At 42.9% G+C, this 12,102-nt stretch overlaps 1 protein-coding gene across 1 annotated transcript in view; it reads right to left on the reverse strand.

Moving 5' to 3' along the window:
• The window catches only part of PKHD1 (PKHD1 ciliary IPT domain containing fibrocystin/polyductin), a 1,684,711-nt gene that overhangs the window by 651,457 nt on the left and 1,021,152 nt on the right, over positions 1-12,102 (reverse strand). The window contains exon 40 of the mRNA XM_069236642.1: positions 8,649-8,843. Coding sequence (XP_069092743.1) covers positions 8,649-8,843 — 195 coding nt within the window. The remainder of the gene's footprint in view (positions 1-8,648; positions 8,844-12,102) is intronic.

The following is a 12,102-nucleotide window of genomic DNA, read 5'->3' on the forward strand; positions in this document are numbered from 1 at the left end:
AAAAAGGGCCAGGTCCAACAGTGGTACAGTTAGCTTTCTATAAAATAGTTTCGTTATTGCAGATTTGTGGCATTGCTCATAATCCAAGGAGACAACTTGCTCAAGTTGTTGAGCAGGGAAGGTGAACAGGGTACAACAAACTGGCAAACACAAGCAGAATGAATGTTGAGTTCAGTAATGGTGCATTCCTAGATAGTAACCCCATTGACTTCCAAACACAGGGGTAATTGTATATTAATCCAGAAGAGTTCCTATAATGTTCCCTTCTAGGGTGTTGTATGTGTTACACAGACAAACAGGAGCAGCCAATAATTTGGGCATTGCAGCAATACACAATACCAGAAAGAGAAACTGGTTTATAAATTGGCAAAATATGGACACACACTCCTTTATTCACTAATAATGAGAAAAGAATAATGCTAAGTAAAATTAAAGGAACACTATCAATATACTCAGTGCTGTAAGCTCCAGGCGTATACTAATAGACAAATAGGACATATGGCAATTGGTGGAGGTTGTTGGTGAACTAAATGGAATATGAGGAACTGATGATGTTATAGGATGGAGGCCCCTAGAGTGGGAAGGATCAAATTAGGGAGGCAGGTCAGTGGTTGCTCGTGATGATAAGACAGTGTGGAACAAAATCTTTAAGAGATGGCAGTGTGAGGCATATAGCGCCAGAGATCTACAGAGTTAGCAGGCTGGCATCCATGCAACAGATAACGAAAGGAGGCAGGTGGGATTCCATCGGCAACTGAGAATTCAATGGGGGAGTAAACAGCATTGCATCTGTCTGAAAGAAGCAAACCTCTAAATAATGCTCTGGTGCCTTGTCATAAGGAGATCTATCCCACGGTGGATGGCCTTTTCACTTATAGGAAAAAAGGTGTGGAAAGTCAGGGTGTCCCTGACGTGCAAAAAGAAACTGCATGGGTGTTTCAGTTTTGGAAACACTGAATGGAATGAAGACAGGTCAACAAAGCAACATGTATGGCAATACACGTCAAATGGGGAACATGCAGTCTGCGGATTTACAGCTAAATGTGGTGCAGTGTCAGTCACATCGCCAGAGTTTCAGGAAGGGCCAGTCCTTCAGAGACACTTTTTCGGCTTCTGGACTTGCAGCACAAGGGTGATCTTTACGTGTACACAGGAGCAACTGAGACACTCACTTTTCCCTCTCTTCTGTGCATAAGGACTGAAAGAAGAGTCCTGGCGCCAGGGCTCTATATAAGTTTGTTATGCTCAGGTTCGGTGCGCGCTGCTGCGTGCCGAACCCGTACTGCCTTGATCGCGTCTTGGGGCTCGAGCGAGGCAGAGTGACAGTTTGAATGGAGACGAAGCTGCCGAAAGGACGCAACCTCGGCGCTCTTCATGGTTGATTGTTTTCCGAATAAAGACAATGAAAAATGCTTACCTCGGTGTTTCAAGAACTCTTTTGTTTGTTCAAAAAAATAAAATAAAGGATTGTCACTCTTCTTCATATCAGTATTCTTTGCCGCACCCCTTTTAGTAACAACATTTCCATGTCATAACCCACAAACTGTACACCATTGTCCGAAATCAAGGTTTCCGGAAAACCTTCCCTCCAAAAAATCTCTTTAAGAAACTGAATCGCACTACCAGCAGTAGGCTTTGCAAAAAAACGCACTTCTGGCCACTTACTGTAATAATCTACTAAAACAAAAGCATAACGCATCTGGCTGGAGAGAAAATTGAAAGGTCCAACCATATCGACCCCAACTTTGACCCAAGCCTTGTCCGGTAACGATATGGGTTGTAATGGAGGTTTTGCAATCTTCAACCCTTTTTCTGCACCGTTACACACCACACACCCACCAACCACTCTTTCTACATCCTTGTCCATAGAAGGCCACCAATAGTGTGCTCTAATATGTCTCTTAGTCATAGTGGCACCAAGATGACCCTCATGAGCATGGTCCACCAACCTTGTACGAATCTCACACGGGGAACACATTTATCATTCCTCAGAATTATCCCATTTTCAATTGACAATTCATCACCCACTACATGGTTGAATTTCAGGATTCACATTTCTTTCTTTAGGCCAACCATTGATTATATGCTGCTTAACAATGGACAACACCTCATCACTGCTTTCAGCCTCCCTCCACACAGTCTCAGTGCACACCTTGGACTCATCAGCATCAATTACAGCTATGAAACAATCTTCCACATCATCCTCCAAATCAAGATTACTTTCTTCACTTATAGGTAGACGAGATAGAAAATCTGCAGTGAAATTGTCTTTCCCCAGAATACATTTGACCTGAAAGTCATACTGCAACAATTTTGTGGTAAGGCGTGCGATACGAGGAGTCGTATAGTTAACTTTATCACCATTTAAAATGTAAACCAACGGTTTATGATCTGTTTGAATTACATATTTTCTGCCCCATACATAACTCCTAAATTTTTCGCTAGCCCAATAACATGCTAGCAACTCTTTTTCAATCACTGAATAATTCAGTTCAGGATCACGTAAGACTCTAGAAGCATAACTAATAACTTTCTCCTCTGTTCCTAGACCTTGCGACAACACAGCCCCCAAACCATACCTACTAGCATCCACCGTAATAGTACACAGTTGGCTGGGGTCGTAAGGACTCAGTGGTCTGGCATCTACCAACTCTTGCTTCACCCTTTCGAAAATGGTTTGGCATTCACTGTCCCATTTAAACGGAACTTTGCTTTTGAGCATATTGGACAAAACTTTCATTTTGCTAGCATAGTTGGAAATACATTTTTAGTAGTATTCACACATGCCAACAAAAGATCGTAACTCATCTTTATCTTTAGGGTTAGGGGAATCTACAATCGCCTTTACTAACCCAGGACGAGGTGTAAAACCTTCCCCAGACACACAATGGCCCAAAAATTCTATTTTTTTTTTTAATAAAATTCACATTTTTCCTTCTTAACACAGACGGCAAAAGACTGAAAAATGTTAAACACTGATCTAATTTTCTCATTGTGATCTTCTAAACCCCTTGTGTGAATCAACACATCGTCCTGAAAGATTAAAATACCTTGGATTTCCCCCAAAATTTTGTGCATGATGCGTTGGAACGCTGATGCCGCAGAAGCCAACCCGAATGGCATCCTGCAAAACTGGAAAGTGCCAAAGGGTGAATTGAAAGCGGTGTAATGGCGCGAATTCTCATCCAGTTCAACCTGGTAATATGCAGACGCCAGATCAATCTTTGAAAACCACACTGAGCCCCTGAGCCCTTCAAGTAGGTCACTGATCTTGGGTAAGGGATTCGAGTCTATCCGTATTTCCTTATTGAGACTCCTGAGATCCACACATAAACGCAGGTCACCATTACGTTTACGGGCAACAACCACAGGAGAAAGCAACAAACTGGACTCAATTGGCTCAATTACACCATTCTGTTGAAGCTTGTCCAATTCAGATTTAAGATCTTCTCTTAAACTAAATGGTACTGACCTGACTTTATGTCTTACAGGAATGGCCCTATCTTTAACCTTTATTCTATGCTTGAATCCTGTAATCTTCCCCAAACCTTGGGCAAAAATACCAGGAAACTCATCCTCAAACGGTGCCTTGGAATCTGCACACTCCACCACTAAAACTTGCTCTTTAGTTCCAGGTTTCAGCACCATGCCAAACAAACCCTGATGATACCACCCCAAAATTTTCAAACCCTTGTATGCCACATATATTTTACCAAAAATCTTCCGACCCTTGAACACTAAACTGTCTTCTATGTAACCTTCTAACTCAATTTTCCTGCCTTCATACGAGACCGGAGACCTATTGGGAGGGAATAACTTTCTGTCACCCCAAGTATTATGGAACAGATCTGATGAAATCATAGTAATGCGTGCACCAGAATCCACCAATAAACGAAGCATTTTATCCCTAACCCAAATATCCACCATGGGATCTATGCATTGGTTATGTTCCTTGACCCCTAATACTTTATCTGTGACCACCACAATCATGTCTTGGAAGGCTTTTACAAAAGATTCTTCTCTATTTTCTTCCTCATCCTCCACTATGCACGTGACATTAGCTTGCTTATTGCTAGTGGATTGACAGACTCTAGCAAAGTGACCAACTTTACCACATTTTCTACACATAACGTTCTTTGCAGGACAAGACTTGCCATCTTTGAAATGAGGCATGTTTCCACATCTAAAACAAATGTTCGAAGATCTAAAAAAAGGATTGTCACTCTTCTTCATATCAGTATTCTTTGCCGCACCCCTTTTAGTAACAACACTGACATGAAGAGGATCCGAACCCCTCACAGTAGAGCTAGAAGAAAGTTCCATCAAAGAGATCTGAGCAAGCTCCACACTCTTGGCTACTTTGATAGCTTCATCCAACGTTGGATTTCCCATGGTGAGTAATTTCTGCTGAATATGCTTATTTGAACAATGACCAATGAACTGGTCCCTTATAAGTTGGTCTTGAAAATCCCGAAATTCACACTTGGAAGCCATTTGTCTTTGAGCACTGACATATGCATCAACATCCTCGCTTTGAAATTCCTGATGCTTGAAGAATTTGTGCCGCAAAACTACTAGACTAGGTAAAACGTCAAATCTTGTGGACATTTTTTTTGTAGTCATCAAATATTCATCTAGTTCTTCTTCATCAACTTGCGGTAGCTCAGGTAAGTGTTTGAAAATCTCTCTCCCTTCATACCCCAATGAATGTAAATGAAAACACTTCTTTCTTTCAGGGCGAAAACGAGAGGCTCCTATGGCACCCAGGTAGGTTTCAAAGCCATCAAACCACTGTCTCCACGGAATAGGAGGAGCCCCAGGAGTTTCCAAGAACGGTGGTGGAGGATTGACTGACTGCATTACTTAAAACCAGGCGTGACGTTCACAGTCAATGTGCTTAGAACAATGTAACAATAAAATTCTATAGGTGAAATATTTCAGTAAAGATTCATGCAAGAAGTACTTCCAAGATGGCACCTGAAATGGCCATTTCCAGTACAAATAAGTTCACGTTCTATATCCCCAACACAACTTGCTGATTCACAAACCTCCGGAAGGAAATGCCCAGTATGCGCCTGTTTTCTTCAGAAAAATGATGTGTAGGACGCCTCCCACGAAGAAATTGCCAAAGAATATCGTCCTAATCTCACGATAAACGCGTAGTAGGAAACCAGCTCGTCGCCACAAAAGAGTTGTTGTAATCAACTCTTGAAACACCGAGGTAAGCGTTTTTCATTGTCATTATTCGGAAAACAATCAACCATGAAGAGCGCCGAGGTTGCATCCTTTCGGCAGCTTCGTCTCCGTTAATACTGTCACTCTGCCTCGCTCGACCCCCAAGACGCGATCAAGGCAGTACAGGTTCGGCACGCAGCAGCGCGCGCCGAACCTGAGCATAACAAAGTTCCATACCACAGGGCAGCTGTCAGGGGTGACAGCCCCCAGAGAAAGTGAGCTCCTTGACTAGAAAGCTCAAAGTCCACCTCAGGGACTTACTTCTCCTAGGTGGAATGTATTGTTGTAGTGATGCCAAAAGGCCAGCTGCTATCAGCAATTAATCATGACTAACTTCTCTACCTCCAGTCTCTCCTCATAGGTCTTCCTTGGTGGGGCCTACCCTGGATTTAGAGCTCTTCTAGATCAAAAACCCATGTACTCCTATATAGCTGGGAAATGGGTTAGCAACGTCCTTGATGACTGTCGGAGCTGCACTCACTTGGAGTCTGTTCATCTCTAGGTTGGTAGACTAATCTCAGACTCCTTGTGAATACTGTGTCTGTAAGAGCAGAGTTTTGGTGAGGCATCTGTCCCGTACCAGAGGGGAAAATGTATTACAACATAGAGATCCTTGAGAGCTGGGGGAATTGTTCAAGTATACAGTACACCAGAGTGTCAGACTCAGAATGCAGGTATCCATATGGAACCACCAGATGCCACACACTACATGCATCATGCATCATTAGGAATAGGAAAGTCATAAAGGGAGATCAGTGACTAGGCAGTGCATTCAGGACCCTGGAAGCAAGAAGAATTAATGGCAGAATCATTTGTTCTAAAACAATTTTATGTCTGCCTGAGGTGGCTTATTGCCAGATTGCAATTGTTAAAATTGTCTTTCATCTTATTATACAGCTTTGATCAGCATCGAAATGCTCCAATGATCTGGTATTTAAGAACAGTGACTACAGATTAAAGTCATCTGGTGGCAGTGCAGTGGATTAATGCGATCTGGGGGACAATGCAGCACTTTAAGACATGCTGCATAAAAAAAGAGAGGTATTTCTGAAGGGAAGTTTATTTTTTCAACCGATGGTTGTGATGTGAGAGAACTGAATTAAACCTTACTAGTGCTGATTCTCCTATAGTGCTTATGCTCTTCCAAAATGCCAAGTGTCAGAGGAACTTAGAAACATCAGAGTCTAAGCCTGGCCCTGATGCATGGTGGTTATCAGCCATTCTCAAGTATTCGTAATGGTGGATTTGGTGGCACAAATCTGAATGTTAGTCAGCTAAGATTGGCCTGAAGTCATATTGAGAGCTGAACTGAAATCTCTATTTCAGGGATCCATGCCAGTGACGCTAGCCCAAAACCAAGCTGTAGTATGATCCATGGGTACGAGTAAGGATTTTTCATTGGGTCCTACATCTATATAGGGTATCAAGCACTATAAATGAGAGAATGCTGGTGGTCACCACTAACCTGAGACACTGATACTGACTGCATTGCAAAACTGTCATTAAAAAACCTCTTTGAGTCTCTGTGTAGACATGAAGAGTTATCACCACCTAGTTCAACAGAAGTGGTTTAGGATGCGACTAGTTAGTGTGCTACAATAAACATGTCACCAACCGACCAGACACCTATATCCCACCCCCCTCTCCCTCTCAGACATCCCTGTGGATGCGCTGAAGCAACAGCAGAGGACGCTCCTGCTCACACCTAGCGGCCAAAGCTTGGAACGACCTGCCCCTGCACCTCAGGACTGCTCCATCAGTCCAGCAATTCAGGAAAGAACTCAAGACCTGGCTGTTCGGATGAGCAGATCACTATGAAGCAGTTAGCAAACTCCAGCACCTTGAGACCCTCAAAGATAATTTGCAGTGCATTATAAATCCCTGACTTACTGATTGACTGGTTGATTGATTAATGTCAATGTCCAGCCAGAACTGTGGTCGCACAACTCTTCAATAACAACTCCTGGATAGATACATTTATTAGAGTATAAATAGTAAGTCAAATCAGAATAAGCAAAACCACAATATGAGATGTACCATGAAATAATGGTGAAAAATCAATGTAATAGGAAAACCAGGGCCACTGTCTATTCACCGTTTGTAATGGTTGCAGTCTTTCAAGGATGGCATAACTGAGCACAGTCATGCAATGAAAAGCACATTACTCAAGCGACGCAGTTCCAGAATCATTGTTGAAAGGGTAAAGCATGTTTGCAAACAGTAGATTATCATGATGCCTGGCGTATTGCGATCTGCACGCTTCAAAATAAATAATTCATAGTTATCCTACAAAAAGGGCCACTTTGTTACAAGCCAGATCTCAAGAACCCATTGTAGGAAAGACCTATGTTCATAAGTCAAAGAACTAATGACGAGCCCTTTAAAGAAGTTGTGAGCCCACAAACCCAGTTTCAGTTCCTAACCATCAGTGGCAAGCAGGCAACAAGAGTCAGGCCAGTAGGATGAGGGGTGCATACATAGAGTCTAGTGGACGAACATCTGCTTTTATGTTTTGAAGGTCTCATTCGCGTGCTGAACAAAGTTCTCACTACCTGGCACCAGGCATTGCATTTCCCTGAATTAAATGTATTTCATCTTAACAAAAAGTATATTTTGATTTTTTTTCTAACGTGACAAATAAGTAAACATCAAAGTAGTGTTGTTACAAAGCACGTATGCACACCAGAAGACAATCATCAGTTGTCCCACACAGAAGTTCATTCAACGAACATGTTGTACCCTGGCAAATACAGTGTACAACACTTGCACAGAAATCTGCCCAATTTCCTTAACTACTTTGTTAAGGGGAAGAGTTTCATTTTGCTTTAAAGGACGCTAAACTAAATACTAGGGCTGCAACATGAGAAAATCATGTCCCATAATCCCACTGGAGCTGAACAACCTCTCTAGACATAAGCAGCAGTGACACGCCCTGCTAAGAGGCATGGGATTCTCACATGCCTTATTGCAGCGCTGGAAGGTCGTGGCAGAGGTCGGGTCAGCACAATGCTGCTAGTCTACTCCAGTCTAGCAAGTGACTCTGTCATCCAGTCACAAACATGAAAGGCAAACAGTGATGTCACGCGCGGTGCGCTTGGCGCGTGGAGGATCCCACACGCATAACGGGCGCTTTATCCCCCCTGAAGTACATTTCTGGCACATTTGATTAAGGCAATTCATAGCAACAGATACAGCATTGTATGGAAAATGCGGAATATTCTGTCCCCCCCAGCTCCTATTAGCAGTGATGAGGTTTCAGTGTATGTTGGCAGAGTGGCAGGGAGGATGGGGACGAGCCTGCCAGGTACCGCGTCGCCCGACACCAGGCTATACCAGAGAACGTTACATCATGGAAAGAATCATGTTTTTGTTTGAGGTTGTGTTTTGAACGTCCGAGTAACATGAGACCTTACCAGTCATGTGACCATTGCCGGCGACGGTTAGGGCGGCCCGGGGCGGTCTGAAGGCTTGTCCGACGTTTTGCATCTGTAGTCCCTCCAGCCGGATAACGCTGGGTTCATCCTGGAAGGTTTGCGCAACGACAACCGCCCCCAGGTCTCGGCTGCCCAGTCTCCTCTCACTCTTTCCATAAATGCATTTGGAAACATCTAAAGACGAAAATATGCATTCTAAGATATGAACAATCATTTCAAGAAAGGAAAATTGCTTTTGTTTTATGTTTAAATATTTCCCAGATCCTTTACATATTGGTACATCTGAGTGGCCGTTATTTTTAAAACATCCAATATATTTATGTCGTGCCAGTGAAAATATATGAGCCCAATTAACAAACTATCGGGAACAAATGTACTAAAAATTCACTTTGACTCAGTTACTGCAATAGTGTAACTCAGTGCTCAAATTCCACTTTAGTACAACCGTTCAGCTTAGCTGACTTGAGAATGAGAAAATAGTGCCCATTTGTCTCACAGATTACATTCCAGAAACAATTTACAGAAGAAAACAACTCGTCCCTACTCACAATTTATTTACTGTGATTTGATTTCTCTGCATTGACTTAACCCCCTGTGCTCTACATACGAGACATTTATTTATCACTAAGCCTCCCTTATTTCTATTTCTTCTTCATTTTACAGATTGATGCAGACAGAAACCCATCTATGGGGGTTATTACAACTTTGGAGGAGGTGTTAATCCGTCCCAAAAGTGACGGTAAAGTGACGGATATACCACCAGCCGTATTACGAGTCCATTATATCCTATGGAACTCGTAATACGGCTGGTGGTATATTCGTCACATTTGGGACGGATTAACACCTCCTCCAAAGTTGTAATAACCCCCTATGTCCCTATCTTAATGAATAAATAGTTTATTGTACAGATAATAAAATTTCATACAATTAAAACAAAAAATAAAAGAACAATCAGTAATACATTTGCAATCGGATGTTAAATACGTTCTAAAAACACTCCATAATTTAGATACACATACAACAATAAGAAGCATTTCTACAATAATATTATATATGTCCCTATCTGTATTAATTTTTAAATAAATAAAAAACAAAAATAAGTCATTTATCAATTCTTGATTCTGTTAGTCATGAAAGCAGGCCAACCGCTGATTAGAAGAGCATCTAAAAAATGGGTCAGGGTTTCCTAATGAAGCTTTAAACAGTTGCAGATGCGCATGTGTGCATGTGTTTATACAACAATGTAATTTTTAATAGGAGTGTAGGAGTGATGCATTATATATGGCTTCCTATAGCATTAAAACTGTCAGGAATGTAAGTGTTACTTGTACTGATTAAATAAAATAAATGCAGAAATATACTGTATGCACATTATTTTTCCACAGAATACATAAGATTAAATATGGATAAGTACAGATACAATGAGCACAAAACAGGTATGGATAAATATGGAAGGACATGCCTAACAAATAAATACCATAAAACCGGGAGCCCTATTTATAACAACTGTACAGGTGCTTCACAAGGGTGTCAATGGCCCTAAGGTAAGAACATAACGAGGGCCCTTCATCCAATTGTTAGGTAGTAAAAAGTTACTAATTGGGGTGCATGGGTCCCCTCACACCCCTAGACCCTGCTGCAAATGGATCCTCTTTGGATAGCTGTGCCTCTGGGAAACCATAGCACACATGCAGATCCCCTATGAGCGTTGACAGGGGGGCACCATGACTGTGAGAATTTGGGTATACTATATGATAGGGCTATGGGGCCTTATTGTGGAGTACACTCACAAATACCGCCTGGGCCCAGTCAGGCTTACTCAACCTTAAGCTCAACCCTGGGTAGTAATGGCTGTGAGCAGTAAGGCTAACTTAGTGTAAAGCAGCAGCAAACAACGGAATAAGAAAGCCACATAACAAGAATGATAAACAACACCACTTCATAAAATATAGAGCGTATTTTTATGAATTTTCAGAGTCCTTGATCATCAGAATCCCTTGGTTCTGGAATTATGAATTCTTAAAGCATTTAATAACTTTTATATCAACCGCAAATAACCATTAGCCAACAAAAAGTTTGGAAACTTTTGAAAAGTTTGTAAGAGTTAGTTTGAGAACTCCGGCCCAAGTTGGGCGACCAAGTCTGGCAGAGCAGAGGTCTAGGGAGGCACAAAGGATACTTTGGACAGGTACTTGGCCACCAAAGCATTTTTAGAGCGAGTTTCAAACTTTACAGAATGACCGCCATAGACATCAATGGAGTTGTCCTGATGTTGATGACACAACTATAGGTGCTCAAAGGATGCTCATGTTGTGTTGCTATCAACTGGGGTATCTTTGTGGCTGTGCCTCAGTCCTTGGGAGATGTGGGGTGATGTCGGCCACAGAGACAGGGGACACTCAAAATACTCTATATTGCAGTAGCAGGCCAGCCAAGACTGAGCTACTGGCCTCCTTGAACTGAGGTTGGGGCAAAACCCTTAGGTGGGGCTAGTGTCCCCTGGGTATGATGAATCCAGACCTTAATAGCCCTCCTGACAAAGATGCAAATTTGGCTATCTCAGATTTGTCCTCTTGGGTGCTTGGCAACTGGTAGCAGCAAAGCATCTGCAGCGGCTACCATTTTATCGGTTTTGGGCTACTTCAGCTCTTGGGAGCTGGCTCCAGGGAATCAGCTGACCGATCGTTGGAGTTACTGCTGTAGGTTTGGCTGGAGACCAACTTTTTCCTGAGCCGGGAGCCACAGTCCAAATTTTGGTAGCCCAAAGTGCAGAAGGTGCAGTCCTTCCAGCAGTGCAGCCTCTCTTTATGTGGGTCCAAGGGCACCAGGGCCATCCTTCGTCGGTCCTCTCTCCAATTCCAGCATGATCTGCGGGGCAAGGTGCCAGGGTTGCTATATTTATCCCACAAAAGTGCCCTCAGAAGACTATGGGGTCAATAGCCAATGGGCCACTGGGTCCCCTTTTATCTTGTGAGGTGTTTCTTTCAATGTGTGGCATCTGGTTATCTGTGAGTGCAACATTCTTGGCCCTTTCAAATTGGCATGACCCTTCTTCGGTTGTCAGGAGCTTGATAGCCCACCTTAGAGATGTGGCTGCCAGTGGGCTATACATCCACGGGAAAACCAGTTTGGGGATGGGTTTTCCCTCCCTGGTTCTGTCTCCATTCTGTCTACCGGAACAAAAGGCAATCTGCTCAGGAGTGTTGTGCTTGTTGGGCCTTCATAGGCGGCTCCCCTTTTATGTTCACCTTTTGGGCTAACTCCCGACTGGCCATCTTGGGAGAGAAGACGACATCTTGCTCTGCTGCAACTGCTTTTGTTCCTGAGCCTGGGAGTCATTCACACGTCTCCCCATGTGGTCAGAAAGCTATCTGTGTGTTTATGCCTTTGTGAGGCCACTGGACTAACTGGGACACAGAGTGGCAACTTTCTA

The sequence above is a fragment of the Pleurodeles waltl genome, chromosome 5, assembly GCF_031143425.1.
Source record: "Pleurodeles waltl isolate 20211129_DDA chromosome 5, aPleWal1.hap1.20221129, whole genome shotgun sequence".
Classification (NCBI taxonomy): Eukaryota; Metazoa; Chordata; class Amphibia; order Caudata; family Salamandridae; genus Pleurodeles; species Pleurodeles waltl.